This window comes from Elgaria multicarinata, chromosome 16 (assembly GCF_023053635.1).
Source record: "Elgaria multicarinata webbii isolate HBS135686 ecotype San Diego chromosome 16, rElgMul1.1.pri, whole genome shotgun sequence".
In the NCBI taxonomy this organism is placed as follows: Eukaryota; Metazoa; Chordata; class Lepidosauria; order Squamata; family Anguidae; genus Elgaria; species Elgaria multicarinata.
The window spans coordinates 9,593,199-9,611,251 of record NC_086186.1 but is presented as its reverse complement, the minus strand read 5'-3'; the positions used below and the strand labels follow the sequence as shown (position 1 = coordinate 9,611,251).

The following is an 18,053-nucleotide window of genomic DNA, read 5'->3' as shown; positions in this document are numbered from 1 at the left end:
GGCCAAAGCATCCGGAGGGTCGCAAGACGCACACACCCTGAGCTAGCGTTTGGCACAGAACTTGGTCTCCGTGCCCTGGCTGAGAAATGTTCCGTACTTTTGTGGCGCACTTCGAAGGGAACACCTGGATTGACGCCTTCTCCCCACCCGCTCTTCTCTACCTCTCTCTCCCTTGACAGGTCTGACAGTTCCTTCAGTTTCTTTGTGTTCTTCTTCATATTTCTGTGCCAAATAGTCATCTACGTCATCCAGGCCGTCGGTATACCTAGGTGGGGGAACAGGTAAGACCGATGGCTACCGTCCAGGATGGAAAACAGTGCTGGGCAGCAGGGGCCATCTTGCTGCAGGCGTTCAGTTAACCTCCGTGGCTTCTGTAGTCGTGCTCTTCTAAAGCTTCTCTCTCTCTCTTCTCTCCTGTTCCATGGCTTCCGCAGATCCCAGCTGAAGCGCCTCTAACTCCATGCTTCCTGCTCTAAGTCCTTCGCCTGAGAGGCACGTATCTCCTGTAACCTTTCCTATCGCGTCCGTGCCTTCCTCTGCGCACCCCTTGCATGCCCTCTCGTGCTTATTCTTCAGCAATCCCTCTTCTTACTGCTTTTCTCCCCCCCCCACCTCCTGCCATGATTGTCTGCTCTTTTCTGTTTAGAGCAGCCTTCCTCAGCCTGGGGCGCTCCAGATGTGTTGGACTGCATCTCCCAGAATGCCCCAGCCAGAGCTGGCTGGGGTATTCTGGGAGTTGTAGTCCAACACATCTGGAGCGCCCCAGGTTGAGGAAGGCTGGTTTAGAGCGTTCTAAAGATGACAGTATTCAATAATCCATCAAAATAAGTCTGCCAGCAGAACAAACTCCTCTTGGCTATATGGCCCAGCAACTCAATGGAGAAAGAGAGGGAATAAAGCCACATAGAGCAGAAATGGGGAACCTCCGGCCCACAGGCCTATTTATTTATTTATTTATTTACTTATTATAGCACTTTTATCCCACCCTTTAGCCAAAAAAAGACTCTCAAGGCGGCTTGCAGAAATATTTTTAAGACAGTTCCTGCCCACAGGTTTACAATCTTAAAAAAAAAAAAAAAGAACGACACAAAAGGAAAGGGGATTGGGAGGGAGGAGGAAAACAAGAAGAAGCAAATTCAGGCACTAGATTCTTAGTTGCAAGGTTCCTTTTCCTCTCCCTCTAATAGCCTCATATAGATCAAGGCATGAGGGAGGGATGCCTGAGTGCTGCTTCCTTTCCCTCTCTGACGGCCTCAGTAGCGACCGTTGTGAACAGGAGGGAGGGGGCTTTCAGCTGGAGCTGGACCCGGGCATGGTGGAGAGGTGCCTGGCTGCTGCTTCTTTCCCCTTTCCCTCTGAATTTGGCCCATGGGCTGCAGCAGAGACCCCTCTCCGAGCACCTGCTGCTTCAGTGGGGGTTCACCACTGTTACCTCTGGCCAGAGATACCAGCAGGATTCTACCATAGGATTCTACCCTAGCATGTGCCACCCACCTTCCCAATTGGGAGGAGGACCGGTGCCCTAAAGACTGTGCCTGCCCCGCATCTTTTTCAATGGGGGAAGGTGCAGAACAGGCAAACCCAGTCCCTATCCAGAGCCTCTCCAGCTAATGCTTCATCAGGAACCCAGCAGTGTCATTGGTGTGGGCCCCCGCCCACATGGCGTCAACTAGAATGAGGAGTGCTGATGGGGTGGGGGTTGCTATCCCGTTAAGTCCCCCACCTCTGATGTAGCACCTACGGGGTGTTTTAAAGTCTCAAGAAAGGGAAATGCAGCAAACACTGCAAATTTATTAGACATTTATTTATTTATTTATTTAAGGATTTTTATGCCGCCATTCAGCCAAAAAAGGCTCTCACGGTGGCTTACAAAAGTATTTCTTGACATGGCTGTGCTATTGCTCTCTACTACCTGAATATGGAAGTGGGAGATGGCTCCACCTATATACTGGCCCAGTTCTCAAAACACAACAAGCCAGAGTACGGGTTGAGTGTGGTTTGTTGTTGAATTGTGGTGGTTGTGTTGTGTGGACCCAGTTGCACTAACGAACCATGGCTTGTTAACCATGAATCACCCACAAGGAGAACCCATGGCTTGTTGTTGGGTTGTGAACTGTGGGCTTTTCATGGTTCACAAGCCATGGCTTTTTAGCACAGTTTGGTTCGCAGAACAGCAACAACCCACCCTCATCCTGTTCTCTGGCTTCCTTAGTTGTGTGAGAACCAGGTCAATTTGTCTCAGGACACCAATTAAAGACTTAACAGATCCGTTGTGGCTTTAGGGTTTTTAGATTAGAGCCCACTGCATTGGATGCTCAGGTAGGCCCCGTTCAGAAGACACCTTAAAACCACGGCTTTAACCACGGTGAATAAAGCATCTTCTGAACAGGGCTGTAGACATTTGACCTCTGCCTAGAAATGTTGCAGACTGTACCTCTTGCATTTCACGGTATTCTGGCTCCATTGTTTCAAATGCATTTCTCTATGCCTGATACCCATACACTTCATGCACTTTATGATGTGAGCTCTTAGCCACAAAAGCTTCTGCTACCGTAAACCTGTTTATCTTTAAGATGCCGCAAGGTCTGTGTTGCAACACATCTTCCCCTCTGGAATTTGTCGCTTATGCTATGGTAAAGGGGAGCGAGAGATGCAGAGAAATAGATGGACTCTAATTGCCTCTCTAGAATGTGCCAAGGCAAGAATTTGTGTCTTGTCCACTCAAGCTGTTCTGCCTAATTCTGAAAGGCAGTGTCCTGAACATCCATCATAGCTCTGACACATATAGGAGACTAACAGACTCCAAAGTAATTCCAGAAAGCCACATCAGAGCCTTTCATCCCCATGTATCTGAATAATTTTTAGTATCAGATGTGGCAGTCCTAGCTTCAGGGCCGCCTTCAGGTAAGAAATGCAACGGACGTGGTGTCTATTTCTGCACATAACCTGGAGAAAAACCTCAGGGCCGTGCCACATTCCAGCCCTCCCTGGCTGTTATATTAAGACATGCTGGGAGCTCCTTTTTTATTATTAGTTTGACTTCCGAGAGTCAGTTATGCTTTCAACCAAATCCAATCCTCATCGCAGGAATTGACGGATATTCAGAACGCACCAAAATGCCTAATATTTGCCCCTGCCAAAGGAAGTGAGGCAGGTGGCTACTAGGAGGAGGGCTTTCTCCGGTTGTAGAACGAGCTCCCCAGAGAGGTCCGCCTGGCGCCTACACTGTACTGCTTTCGTCGCCAGCTGAAGACCTTTTTATTCACTCAGTATTTTAACACTTAATTTTAACTTAAATTTAAATTTTACTGTTCCAACTCTGTATTTTAATCTTATATCAATTTTGCTGTGTGGTTTTATCCTGGTTGCGCTTTTTATACTGTATTTCGAAATTGTGTTTTTAACCTGTTGGGTGTTTTATTGTGGTTTTAATTTTTGTGAACCGCCCAGAGAGCTTCGGCTATTGGGCGGTATAGAAATCTAATAAATAAATAAATAAAATAAATAAATATTTTATTTATTTATTTATTTATTTATTACATTTCTATACCGCCCAATAGTCGAAGCTCTCTGGGCGGTTCAGAAAAATTAAAACCATGAAAAGCACAACAAAACAGCCAACAATCTAAAAACACAAATACAAAATACAATATAAAAAGCACAACCAGGATAAAACCACACAGCAGAAATTGATACAGATTAAAATACGGAATTAAAATAGCAAAGTTTAAATTTAAGTTAAATTAGGTGTTAAAATACTGAGAAAATAAAAAGGTCTTCAGCTGGCAACGGAAGGAAAACAGTGTAGGCACCAGGCGGACTTCTCTGGGGAGCTCGTTCCACAGCCGGGGTGCCACAGCGGAGAAAGCCCTCCTCCTAGTAGCCACCTGCCTCACTTCCTTTGGCAGGGGCTCATGGAGAAGGACCCCTGTGGATGATCTTAAGGTCCAAGCAGGCACATATGAGAAGAGGCGTTCCTTCAAATAACCTGGCCCCAAATGGTTTAGGGCTTTGAATGTCAATACCAGCACTTTGAATCGGCCCCGGACCTGGACTGGCAGCCAATGAAGTTGTAAAAGGACTGGCGTGATGTGGTCTCGTCAGCCAGTCCCTGTTAGTAAATGGGCTGCCCTGTTTTGTACCAGCTGAAGTTTCTGGACCGTTTTCAAAGGCAGCCCCACGTTCGGCTAGGCTAACCCAGCCCCACACTCTCCAGGCATGTTGGCTGGAGAAGATCCGTTCTGTTTTCGTTTTTTAATCTTTTTATTGTGCGTTTAACAAACAAAACAGAAAACAAATCGTGAAAAGAACGACGAAAAAAGTACATGCATAGAAATATCAATATTCCGTCAATGCAATATTCTTTAAAAAAAAAAGAGAGAGAGGGAGAGATTATGCATAAGTTTTAAGAAAAGCAGGTGTCCATTTGCGAGTGGCGCCTATATACCTCCTGTTCAAATGCTGATAGCATTGTGAGGTCTTCAGTCCATTGCATTATGGGAAGTAAACATTTATCCTTCCAGCGTTGTAATACCAGTCTTTTGGCTGTCATCATGGCTTGGAAAATCCATTTGTGCTGACCATACATTAACTTCCAAGAAACTGGTAAATAGTTTAGGAGGACAAGTACGTCATTCATTATTAAAGACTGTTCCAATGCAAAGTTTATCCGTATGACGGCCTCCTCCCAAAAGGAGGCGACTACTGGCCATTGCCAAAACGTATGGATAAAAGCAACATTAGGTGCATTACATCTCCAACGATTATGCGAGCTAGACAGCAGCCCCTTATTAAAAGGACGTGGAGTTCAATAAACCTTTTGGGAGAAGATCCTAGTCCAACATATCTAGAGAGCACCAGCTGGGCAAGGCCAAGATAGGCCTTTGGACTGACCTGCAGGTCTCTTCTTACGTTACATTTGTGGTGTTTGCTCCCTGCTCCCAGTGCTGCCCAGCTTCTTGCTTCTTTTCCCAATTCACCCAACCTTTTATCCCCTCTGTGTTCCAGCGGCTGGATTTCAGCCCTCTCGGTGACCGGGACCAACCTGGCCGTCTCGATTATCATGATGGTGGTGGCTGCGTTCTTCACGGTCTGTGCTGTTCTTTCCCTCGTCCTGCTGAAGCAGGTGAGTGGGTTGCAGAGCAGAAAGGCTCTACAAATGGGCCGAGGGCTACCGGCGGTTTCCACCCCAGTTTACCGGAGGGATCCAACAGGGGGCGCTCTACCCGTGGTCATGCGCCCTCCCTCCTGCCCTCGATACCGTACTGCCTTCAGTGCCTACTTTTGGGAGGCTGATGGCAACGCTCCCCAGGGTTTCCAGAATTAATGATCGCCACCTGGCATTTCAGAAGGATTGATGGGGATAGGGAGAGGAGGTATGGAGTACAGTTCAAAAATCCTAAAAACGCAAATTATCTTGTATAGATTCAATGATGTATACTTCACAAATGTGTGCTTTCACAAACAGCCATAGTGACAAATCAACCGTTACAATATCAGAAGTACAAAATCAAAGTTCCAACTGCACTAACAAATCAAGCAATAATAAATCAAGACGGTAATTCTGGATGATACGTTCCGTTTCCAGTCTTCCTCAGTTGTATATCGTTGTCTGTATTTTAGTTTGCCAGTCATTGAATCTATAAAAACATTTCACAAGATAATTTGCGTTTTTAGAATTTTAGGGTTTTTCAACTGTACTCCATAGGTCCTTACCTGTACCTGCTTATCGCGAAGGCCACTGTTTTCTTTTTTCTTGGGGATAGAGAGAGGCCATAGCTCAGTGTGGAGATGTGGGGGGGAGGGATCTTGCCACGACACAGGCTCTGAACAACAGGCCGGGCCGCGGACACTCCCTGCTCAAGCCAAGCGCCACCACTTGAGGAGCCTGAGGCGAGGGACAACCACCGCCTCTCTCCAAACTATGTGGAGAAAGGGGTTAAATTGGAAGGATTTCAATAATAAAATAATGCGCTGTGAATTATATGTACTGAGGTGAATTATTGTCAGAGTGGGTGTTAAATATAAATAAGTGCAGATGATAATTGCCAAACAGACACGTGGAATTCTTGTGGCAGTTAAAACAAACTGATTAAAATTTTATTTTAAAAGTTCGCAAGCTTTGTTTCATAATAAAACTGTTCAAAAAACAAAACAAAAACCCCACCCCTTTTTAAAACCTCTCATCCAATCCTTTCACTCTTCTCATACACGCTTTCCTTTCTCTCACACCTTCACTCTTGAACTTTCTTTATCATCAGTATTGATTAATATACACCGACTGACTATCTGCACACCACCCTCAAAAGACACCGCTCTCTACACTGAACCTCAAATTCTCCAGAACCCAAGTACTCACGCACCAAGAGCTAAAACACAGAGAGCTCCCAATCTCCCCAGTCATTCCCTTATATATCACTCCCCCCACCTCCCAAGACATTCTAACTCCACCCACTCAGGTCAATGTTCTAAACACACCAGACTTAAAAATTTCTAGACAAGCATTAGGGAACTGACTTGTGGGGTGTAATGCCACAGATCTGCCTGCGCTGATGCCTGTACTCTCTCCCTTTCCTCAGGTTCATTCTCTGTATCGCCGGACAGGCGCCAGCTTCCAGAGAGCCCAGGAGGAGTTCTCCCAAGGCATCCTCACCAACAGGAACGTCCAGAACGCCGCTGCCGGGGCCGCCTCCGCAGCTGCTCAGGGTGCTTTCCGGGGGAACTGAAGCCTCCTATTTGGGGCTTTCACCTCGTTCCCTTCCACACTTGCTCTAATCACTCCCTGGTCTCCAGGATGCTCTTTCCGGATGCTCTTTCCCATGGGTACCAGGCTTAACTCCAAGATGCTTTGCAAGGAGAGGTTTCTCTCGAGCATTCCCTGGCCTGCCCCAGTGTGTTGTTGGCAGGAAGAGCCAGGGCCAAGGGCAGTGTTTTGTCTTTGGCGTGGAGGCGTCCTTCCTTCAATCAAATATATTTTCCCTTAGACCTGGTTGCGTGCAACGTTTATTTCACCTCCCCCTTCCTTCCTTTCATCGCAGGGGTGTGGCAGAACCACTTTTGCACTCTTTAGCTTCTCTTCCGCTGGGAGCTGCTGAAAGGAAGGGGTCCTGCCACCCCTGTTTAACATAGCCCCATTAAGGGTACTAACAGCGGTCACTGTACTTCTTGGGTTTTGTTTTTATTTTGGGGGATTTTTTTAAAATACATTTTAATTAGCTGCTGATTTTTCACTGCCAGCATATGAGGGATGTCTGGCACACAGTTTTGGTGCACACACAAATTGAGAAACACACTTCTTGCTTAATCACACACACACACACACACACAGTTAAATGCAGCTGGACCGACAGGACATTATTGTCCACGGCTCCCACCCTGCAGGCAATGGGGGCTTTCCTCCATATTCTAGATGCGTCCTTCACTGTAGCCTTAAAATTTGGGTGAAAAGGGACATGGGAGATGGCAGCTCCGTTGCCATCTAGGAGTCATGGGTGACCTAGCCAGGATGCTTGCCTTGGGATCCAAGTTGCAGATGGGGGAAGCGGATTAAACCATCAAATTGACTTCAAAGGAAGGGACAATGAACTGCAGCATCCTTAGACTTCGCAATGATCCGGAGCTAATTTCAATGTCTGCCATAATTTCCGCTTTCAAGTGTTTCTCCTCTCCCATATCCAGTTGCCTATTGCCCTCTCTTGAGAGTCTGGGGCTCAAAGGATTCTGGGAGACAGGAAAGACTTGTCAAAAGAGAGAGGATGTTAGCTGAAGCCGGTGTTTTCTTAAAAGTGGGCTGATATAAACCTCCCTTCATCCCATTCCCCGTGGCTGCATTTTTGAACTGTTTGGCTCTGGCGCTCTTTGAGGAACAGCTCGCCTGAAACTGCAGCATATCCAGTGTGATTCATGCAAAGTGCATTCACCTGGCACAGTTTTCTACCCCGGACAAATGGCCAGTTCCACAATGTTTCTAGATATTCCACCACAGGGAGGGTTCTATTTATCCTGAGAAGCTGTGAGGTGGTGGTATTTCTCTCTCTCTTTGATTTGCTACACTAAGAAAACCCTTGTCATATCGGTGAGTGCCGGATATGAAGAATATTCGATGTACTTCCCTCCCATGAGGGGTGCAGGTGAACGAATGGAAAGGCCAGGTTGTGCTTCCAAGTTGGTTTGCAAGAGGTGAGATCAATGAACCTAGTAACGCCCCTGGATTGAACGTGCAGACACACCCTTGGCAAGACATTGATCTGGGTTTAGTGAAGATGAAAGAGGTGTGTTTAACCACACTGTTGCGTTTGTGAGAGATCCGGGAGCTAAACTTGGGCTTCAGAAACGTTTGGCATAGCTGAAAGTTCTCCTTTAGCCTAGGTAAAGAAATCAGTGTGGAATCAAGAAGTAGCTAGGCATGAGCTGAAGTGATTGCTTTTGACTATTGTCCCCAAGAGTTGTGCTGTCTTGGGGAAAATCTAGATGACCGGCAATATTGCTATAAGACACAAATGCATGTTTAGAGAGAAAAACATCCTACAACTCCCAGCATTCCCCCAGCCAGCATAGCAATGCTGGGAGTTGTAGTGCGTTTTGCTGTCTAAGGATGCATAGGTTTAGGCCCTAAACCATCTGTCGCTCTCAGTTACTTCTCTAACACTGTGTCTTAAGCGATTCGGAATGGATATGGAGTTACAACAGATGTGTGGCCTGCAGGTTACACTCAATAGCTATGAAGTACAAGGGGATATTCCAAGGAGTAAGACGTTCGAAGTCTTGCTGATGGTTTTTCTTTGCTTTTGCTCGTTTATATGATCTCAGTGTCTTTCCCTCCCCTAAAAGTAGTTTCCTTGATTGCTTCCGGACCCCTCTTGAGAGGTTTGATGTAGCCCAGTACATCTAAGGGAAATATTCCTTGGCCTCTCACTCCCTTTCTTTTTAATTATTACTATTCTTTGAATTTATGTAATGATGGCAGAAATGAGATTTTAAAAAATGTCTTCCCCTCCTGGGTGCATTTTCCGTCTCTCTGATCTTTTTTTTTTTTTTCCCCTCCTCATGTAAAAATGTATATGTCAAACTTTTTGTGCTTAAATACAGAATAAAGAATGTCAAGACTGTTAGTACATGCTTGTGGATCTGCTTTTAAAACTACAGGCCACGTGTGCGTCCTTGTATGCCATGAAATGGTGGTGCACCTGCTTTTCATTTAGAAGGTGCCGGTTTCAATCCTGTTAAAAGGATCAATAGGAGGTGATGGGAAATACCTTTTCCTTCCTGAGACTGTGGAGAATCACTGACCATGAAAGTAGACGATACTGTGTTAGACAAGTCGGCTAACCTGGATGGCATAGCTCTACATCCTATATTCAGGGACTGTTAAGTTTGTGGGATGGAGAAACTGTCTGTTCTCTGGCCTCTGAGCGGAGTGGGGGGAGGTTGGGGAAGTGGGGAGGCATTGTAGAGACAGGATATTAAGCAAATGGATGTCAGGGCGATAAGAGCGGTACAACTCAGTCCTGTTAACTTGCACTTAAAATAATGTGCCATTACCACAACGGATCTGGAATCCCTTGGGTTATCTTTCAAAGCTTTAATTAGGACCATACACTTTAGTGTTTAATGCCATCGATTTAACCTTGCAGAAATCTCTTAACAGCACGTGGTTTTAATGCACACCTACCAAGAAAATGAATCCCAGCGTCTTCTTCCATTGCGTGAACCTGCCTGGCTTACCTCTTTATAGCATGCCAGCATTGGGTTCAAGTTTTATTTCTCTTCTACCATGATATTTTATTTATATCTCATCCATCCTCCAAATGCTTCTGGAGAGACAGAGAGAGCAACAGCAGCATAAATGAAACTATTAAGTGGAACTGAAACCACAACATGCGTCTTGGGTTCAGCTCCCGGATCTATGAAAGGAAGGATTGGTCAGAGAGCAGACATTGTGTCTTTGAAAATAATACGGTGGACACCAGAAAACACATCTCCAAGGATGAGACCATTATTCCATGGTGCTGTGAAGGTGTGTAGTGTGAACGGAAGAGCAAACTAAAGACATCTCTGCCCTGAGGTGCTTACAAACTAGATTTCTGTAAAGGGAAGGGAATTATTATTATTATTATTATTATTATTATTATTATTATTATTATTATTATTATTATTATTATTTCTTACCTGCCTCTCCATTCTGATCGAGGCAGGGAACAACAACAAATGATAAAATAGATAAAACATAATATACATAGTTAAAAACATCCTAAAAACATTTTTAAAACATCTTGAACCTTTGACTTTAACCCTAAATATGTGCCAATGAATGGAACACACAGTGTGTTCCATTCATTGGCACATATTTAGGGTTAAACCCAAAGGTTCAAGTGGCTGGTCTAGGAACCGAAAGAAAATGAGTGGAACATCACGTAAGTGCTGGGAGGGAGTTCTAGGACAGAGCTAAGTAAACCAGGCTTAAAGGATCTACCACAGCACTTATTAAAAACCATTTCCATTGTAACAATAAAAGCCGCCACATGCTCCAGCACCTTGCCCAAGAATGGGACCTAATTTTTTTTTTTTTTCAACAAGGGCCTCGCCAGGAGCAGAGTATGATCCCCGGCAATTATTTGCAAGGCAGAGAATTCCCCAGAGAGGTCGTGGGCTCCAACACTGGAGGCCTTGCAAGAGGCAGCCTGCCAGGCATGCTTTAATGAGGATTCCTGCACCGAGCAGAGGGTTGGACTCGATGGCCTTAAAGGCTCCTTCCAACTCTACTATTCTATGACCTACAGAGGTCGTGGGCTCTCCCACACTGCAGGCCTTCAAGAGGCACCTGGACAGCTACCTGCCAGGCATGCTTTAATGGGGATTCCTGCATCGAGCAGGGGGTTGGACTCGGCCTTAGAGGCCCCTTCCAACTCGACTATGACCCCGTTCAGACAACACGCTAAACCATGCTGCTTAACTAGGGTGACCATATGAAAAGGAGGACTGGGCTTCTGTGTCTTTAACAGTTGCATCGAAAAGGAAATTTCAGCAGGTGTCATTTGTATGCATGCAGCACCTGGTGAAATTTCCTCTTCATCACAACATTTAAAGCTGCGGCTGCCCTGCCCTCTTAAATCTGGTCACTCCAGTATAGCTCCTGCAGCTTTAACTGTTGTGATGAAGAGGGAGTTTCACCAGGTTCTCTATATATACAAATGATACTGGCTGAAATTCCCTTTTCTAAGTAACTATTAAAGACACAAGAGCCCTGTCCTCCTTTTCATATGGTCACCCTCGCTTAACCACAAAATGGTTAACGGAATGCATTAAGCAGCATGCTGTGTAGCCCAGCACATCTGTAGGGGTGTATGTTCCAGGTTAAGGGACAGGGAGGGCGTATGTGCTTGTAGAGTAGCTACCCCCCCGCCCCAGCTGACTGTCTGGGGATGATGGGAGGTGTGATCCGGCACGTCCGGGAGGCGCCAGGTTAGGGGGCGTGTTGTCTGGACGGGGCCTATGATTCTATGTGACCTGGGTAAGTCAGCAGGGGCTGCCTGGAACTCCCCCCACGACTAGGGTGACCATATGAAAAGGAGGACAGGGCTCCTGTATCTTTAATAGTTGTATAGAAAAGGGAATTTCAGCAGGTGTCATTTGTATATATGGAGAACCCGGTGAAACTCCCTCTTCATCACAACAGTTAAAGCTGCAGGAGCTATACTAGAGCGACCAGATTTAAAAGAGGGCAGGGCACCTGCAGCTTTAACTGTTGTGATGAAGAGGGAATTTCACCAGGTTCCCCATATATACAAATGACACCTGCTGAAATTTCCTTTTCGATGCAACTGTTAAAGATACAGGAGCCCTGTCCTCCTTTTCGTGGGTCACCCTACCCACGACCTCTCCTGCGAGGAGAGAGGTGGTGTGAACGCGTCCTGCAAGTGCCGCGGGCTGCCACTAGGGGGCGGGCGAGGAGGGGGCCTCCCGCTGCAGGCCCTTTAAGCAGCAAACCAGGAAGCGGCGGCGGCAGGAGGCACCGACGCCGCCGACGCCTCCGCAGGGTCCCAGAGAGGGGCGGTTTAGGCTCGCACGCCTTGGCCGGTGCATGGGGTGGTCTCGGCCGGGATGGCCGCCGGGGCCGGCTGGGCGCCCCCTCAGCTGGAAGACTTCATCCTGACCGAGAGGCTGGGCAGTGGCACCTACGCCACTGTCTTCAAAGCCTACAGGAAGGTAAGCGGGCGAGGGCTGGAGGCTGGCCGAGCAAACCCTGCCAGCAGCAGGCCCGAGCAGCCTCCCAGACCCTGTCGGACTACAACGCCCATCACCCCCAGCCGGGGGTGATGGGTGCTGTATCCCAGCACATCTGTAGGGGTGTATGTGTTCCAGGTTAAGGGACAGGGAGGGCGTATGTGCTTGTAGAGTAGCTACCCCCCCCGCCCCAGCTGACTGTCTGGGGATGATGGGAGGTGGGATCCGGCACGTCCGGGAGGCGCCAGGTTAGGGGTCAGGAAGGCTGTATGTGCTCCCTCCTCACCCCACGTGACTTGCTGGGGAGGATGGGAGCTGTAGTCTGGCACATCTGGGAGTGCCAGGTTAGAGGACGGAGGGCTGTATGTGTTTGTAGGGCAGCTCCCCCACCCCCCAGGTGACTGACTGGGGATGATGGGGTGTGTGGTCTAGCATGTGTAGAGGATGCCAGCTGGGGTGAGTGGATGGGTGGAAAGGAGGTTGTATGTCATGATGATAATAATATTTATACCCGCCTCTCCCTCTGGATCGAGGCGGGGAACAACACTAAATAAAATATAATACATGAAATTAGTTAAAAGAGCATTTAAGACCAATACAGTATTAAAATAACAATCACAGCATCTTAAAAGTCTTAGGTTTAAAATTCATCCGGGTAGGTTATAGAGCTTACACCCACCCACACCCACACAGAACTGGCGGTTGTGCTGCTTCCTCCCCCCCCCCCCCCCAGTCTCTCCCTCATCATCAACAGGTTAGGAATGGATGTCTGAAATGGGGAAGTCTACCCAAGCTCAAAGGTCCCAGGTTCAATTCCCGGCTTCTCCAGGTAGGTCAAGAAAATCTGCCTTGAAACCCTGCAGAGCCCTTGCTGCTAGTCAGTGTCAACAATACTAGGCTAAATGGACCAAGGGCCTGACCTTCAAAGGAGCTGCCTAAAACCCTGATCTGTACAGAGGTGTTTTTTAAAAAATTATTAAATTTATATCCCAATTTTCTACCAGGAACGGGGCTCAAGTCTAAAAGACCGGGGCGGGGGGCAAAATTCAGGCACCCTTTCTTAACTTTTAATCTCCCTTTTAAGTCGTCCAAGTCTGCAGCCTTAGCAAGAGCTGGCAGCCTCATAAAGGTGGAAAATGGTCAACCTGGTTGCGATCTCAACTCCTTAGATATTGAGATATTGTGTGGACAATTCCCCCCCCACACACACACCCTTTTTATTTTGCATTGGTAGAAGAACATCCGGGAGGTGGTGGCCATCAAGTGCGTGAGCAAGAAGAGCCTGAACAAGGCGTCTGTGGAAAACCTGTTGACAGAGATCGAGATCCTCAAAACCATCCGCCACCCGCACATCGTGGAGCTGAAAGACTTCCAGGTGGGCGGGCAGCAGAAGTGGGAGGCATGGCCAGGCTGAGTTTCGACATGGGTGGGTCACGAGGAGGCTGGCTGGCTGGCTGGCTGGTTGGCTTGGAAGTCGGAATTCTCCACCTAGGCCAGTTAGGAGCTCGGAAGAGTCTCTGCTTTATCCACTAGAGCCCAAAGGCTGGCTGAGATGTTTCCCCTGATGTTCAACCAAAATCTACCCTCCAGTCAATTGAGCCCATTAAAACTAGCCTGGCCCTCTGGGGCTGCAGAGAATAGGTCTTCACCCCCTTCTGTGTGAAAGTTCTCCAGGTATTTCAAAAGGGCTGTCACACCCACCTAACCCAACCCAACCCAGTCTTCTCCTGGCTAAACATAGCAAGTTCCTTCAACCTTCCTTCATAGGTCTTGTTTTCCATAACTCTGACCATCTTCATTGCCCTCCTTTCCACCTGTCCCAACATCTCTAGATGAAGGGTGAAGAACCTCTTTCAGCCCAATGGCCAAATTCAATTTCAGATATGTTGAGGAGGGCAATGAGGATGATCAGGGGTCAGGAAACAAAGCCCTGCGAGGAGAGACTGAAAGAGCTGGACACATTTAGCCTGGAGAAGAGAAGACTGAGGGGAGACATGAGAGCACTCTTCAATTACTTAAAAGGTTGTCACACAGAGGAGGGCCAGGATCTCTACTCGAATTTCCCAGAGTGTAAGACACAGAATAATGGGCTCCAGTTACAGGAAGCCAGATTCCGGCTGGACAGCAGGAAGAACTTCCTGACTGTTAGAGCAGTACCACAATGGAACCAATGACCTAGGGAGGTTGTGGGCTCTCCCACCGTAGAGGCCTTCAAGAAGCAGCTGGACAGCCATCTGTCAGGAATGCTTTAAGTGGATTCCTGCACTGAGCAAGGGGTTGGGCTTGATGGCCTTGTAGGCCCCTTCTGACTCTACTATTCTATGATTCTAAGCTCTCGACATGTTCCAGTAATGGGCAGGGGGGCTAAAAGGGTGGTGACTAAATGCCGGAGAAAAACGGCTTGAAGTTCTTATTGCCAGTAACTCAGCTTTAAGAGAGGCATTTCAACCATTTAGAATTGGGAATGTATGCATGTTATTTATTTTATTTTATTTGTACCTTCCCACTTTCTACTGAAAAAGGGCACTCAAGGCGGCTTACAGGCTCAATTAAAAAGAATAAAATGAGACATTAGAATCTGCCCAACAGCTGGGAAGCCACCCAATGATCCACTGTTCGGGGGAAAGGCAGTGATCAAATAGGGATTTGCCTCCAGAGAGGCTGGATTTGGCTGCCCAGCCGGACGCCTGCTCCCCTGGCCTGGATCCTTCTTAAGAGTGCCGTGCTCAGTACTTTCTCCTGGCTTTGCCACTGAAATGACAGATATCCGTCTCACCTTTCGGCCTCTCGGAAAATGGGACAGAAGTTGTTTTCCCAGCAAGCCTTGATGGTGTTTCCTCTGCCTTTTAGTGGAACAAGGACTACATCTACCTGATCATGGAATTTTGTGCCGGAGGTGACCTGTCTCGCTTCATCCACACGCGGAGGATACTCCCGGAGAAGGTGGCTTGCATATTCTTGCAGCAACTGGGTAAGGAATGGGAGGGGAGAGGGGGAATTGGAGGGTCTGGATCTCGGTGGTAAGAGCACAGGTGTTGCATGCAGGAAAGCCCCGGTTGGATCCCAGGTATTTCCAGGTAGGGCTAGGAAAGAATGCTGCCGGAAACCCTGGAGAGCCGCTGCTGCCAGCCAGAGTTGACAACACTGGGCTAGATGGCCCAATGGTCTGACTCCATGTAAAGCAGCGTCTGATGCTCCTCCCTGGCAGTTCAAAAGGCTCTCAGGCACAGCTCAGTGGTCAAGCACATGTTTTAGCCTGCGGAAGTTCAATCCCCAACTAAACGGGTCTCAGGTAGCCCTCTTTCTGAGAGCCACGCGTCAGGCATTCTCACCAGAGGGATGCCGAAACCTCTTGGGACTTCGTTCTTTGACCGGCTTTTGTTCTGTGTTCAGCTATGTCAGTACAAACGAAACGTGAAGAGGACACGGGCACGCCTTCCATGGCTCAGCCCACTCCTGGCAAACGCCTGCACACACTGGCCCCTATGACCAGTGTTCTGCGCGTGTGAGATTTAGGGCAGACGACCCAAACTCAGCCAGCTTCTGTTACAGGCTTCCGACTCAACCAGCCATTCAGTAGCTGAAGCAAATGGGGCAAAAGGTTGATCTGTACTTATAATGCTGTCCACATTAACCTCTGTAGCCAGCATTTTAGAAAAAACAACAACATGGGGGGTGTTTAAATTTTTTTGCAGGGAACTTGCTAACATCGGGGCCCGTTCAAGTGTGTGATTGTGATCGGATGTGTGTGTAAGTAAAACGGGTGGGCAACATGTAGGCCAAAAGAGCCTGAGATTTTTGTCTACAATTCCCATCAGGCTTCACCATTGGCTATACTGGCTAAGGCTGATGGGAGTTGTTGGCCAAAACATCTGGAGGGCTGCATGTTGCACAATGTCAAACATATTGTCTTATGCGACTGGGATAAATTGTGCGTGCCAGCAGTGCATCCCAGATGATGATGATGATGATGATGATAATGATAATAATAGTGCTTCTGTGGGCACAGCATTGGGTTTTTTGGTGTGTGTGTTTTTACCTTATATGACCAGCAGTGGGGAACTGTGGGTAGGGGAAAAAAGTAAATCTTGGAGGTGAGTTTTTTTTCATCAGGAAGCTTTTTGCAAAAGGACGATAACTTGACTCTGTTTGTCCAACCAGCTTGTGCCTTGAAGTTCCTCCATGACAAGAACATCTCCCACTTGGATTTGAAGCCTCAGAACATCCTGCTAAGCTCTTTGGACAAACCTCATCTCAAGCTGGCAGGTTGGTACAGGGGCAGGGCTTGAGTGACCGGCTCAGCACTTTACCCTGGGAGTTCTTCAGAGCTCCAGGAAACCTGGATTGGTGGTTTCCTTCGTTTGGGCTGTGTTCCTTTGACCTCTTCATTCATTGCTTGCCTTTCTGGGTTCCAAGTGGTATACAGTATCTAAAAACAAAGTAATCCGACAGGATGTGACAGTGGGCACTTGCTTCGATGACTTTTAAAAAAGGATTAGACAAATTGTTCTGTCCCAGGTGGTGGCCTCCCCTAGATGGGTTCTAGGCAAGAGTTTGGGTTCCAGCAAAGCAAAGACCAGTTCTCAGCAAGGCAAAGCTCAGTAGCCAGGAAAAGTTCAGTATCCAGCAAGGCAAAGGAATGCTGAGTAGGGCTGTGCATCGCTTCAGATCCGAATCCAAGGGGAATCAGGCTCGATTTGGAAGGTCCGAATTGGGATCCGAAGCGAATCGGGGGGTCTGTGCACTGTCCTAATGCCGAGTTCACAGCAAGGCAAGGCAAAGTTCAAGTACCTAGTAAAGCAAAGCAAAGCAAAGCCCAGTTCCCAGGAAGGCAAAATGAAGTTTCAAGTAGCATCCTGTATAACTCCATGTGGCAGGCGCTAAGGCTGAGACTGCCTATGCGCAAATGTTGCATCGGCAACAGACAAGCTAGAATGAAACCTATATCAGGCTTTAGCTCAGTCTGGGTATTTAGCTCTGCCTCCAATTAGCCTTTCCCAATTAAAGCAGCCTTTCCCAATTAAAGGGGATTTGCCTACTACAGCAGCCATCCTCTCTGATGGTGCAGGGGAGACCACAGCTCTTTTAAACCCCTTGCAGCCCTTATGGAAATCCACCCAGAAACAGGCTTCTTCTCTTGTCTAAAGGCAGGTAATTCCAAAACTGAGGGGCCACTGCCATGAAAGCCCTGCTTCTCATTGATACAGCTCTACTTTCTCTCTGCTGGAAGATATGAAGCCAGAACTTGTACATTGATGGTGCTATATAAATAAATAAATAAATAAATAAATAAATAAATAATAACAACAACAACTTGATCGCTTGGCTGCAACTGCAAAATAGAAAGCATGTGCAAGTGTGTGAGCAAAGCTAGAGCCTTTCTTGATGATGAACTAGTTATCTACTTGCAAGGAGTTTCTTTCTTTCTTTTTTAGAGAGGAGAGAGTTCTAAAATGTGATTCCCCCACTTGGAGTCTGGAGTGGTACAGGCCATTTTTCCACATCAGAAAACTCTCTCTCTCTCTCTCTCTCTCTCTCGTTTAAATCTTGCCTTTCCTCTAAGAAGGTGGTGTTCATGGTTCTCCTCTTCCCCTCAAAGCCTTGCGTTTAAGCACTCTCTTGGTCGCCACTGGTGACAAGGAATTCTATGCAGGCGAGTGCATGGAATTTCGGGTGGGTGGGTGAGCGAGCTGGTGGAGGGACGCAGTGCTCCATCTCTGCTCGGAGGCCAGCATAGAAAACACGTGGGGTAAGAGAGGCAGGAAGCCTCTTGCCACATGCTCAGCATCGAAATGCAAAAGCTAAAAAAGAGAGGAACCCTCACTGTGAGA

At 47.4% G+C, this 18,053-nt stretch overlaps 2 protein-coding genes across 3 annotated transcripts in view; both read left to right on the top strand.

Annotated features, from left to right (window-relative positions):
* Window positions 1–9,110, top strand: part of SCAMP2 (secretory carrier membrane protein 2) — a 28,022-nt gene extending 18,912 nt beyond the window's left edge. Inside the window, exons 7-10 of one of the 2 annotated variants that reach the window (XR_010026186.1) lie at window positions 180–281; window positions 5,008–5,125; window positions 6,579–7,469; window positions 7,504–9,110. Coding sequence is in view for 1 of the 2 variants with exons in the window: in XM_063142199.1 (XP_062998269.1) it covers window positions 180–281; window positions 5,008–5,125; window positions 6,579–6,725 (367 nt within the window). In the remaining variant the exon portion in view is untranslated. Of the gene's footprint in view, window positions 1–179; window positions 282–5,007; window positions 5,126–6,578 lie in introns of both variants that reach the window. The other variant, XM_063142199.1, reaches the window with a different exon arrangement.
* Window positions 9,111–12,032: 2,922 nt separating this feature from the next.
* ULK3 (unc-51 like kinase 3) overlaps window positions 12,033–18,053 on the top strand; it is a 30,725-nt gene continuing 24,704 nt past the window's right edge. Inside the window, exons 1-4 of the mRNA XM_063142769.1 lie at window positions 12,033–12,204; window positions 13,457–13,597; window positions 15,073–15,193; window positions 16,384–16,488. Coding sequence (XP_062998839.1) covers window positions 12,100–12,204; window positions 13,457–13,597; window positions 15,073–15,193; window positions 16,384–16,488 — 472 coding nt within the window. The 5' untranslated portion in view covers window positions 12,033–12,099. The remainder of the gene's footprint in view (window positions 12,205–13,456; window positions 13,598–15,072; window positions 15,194–16,383; window positions 16,489–18,053) is intronic.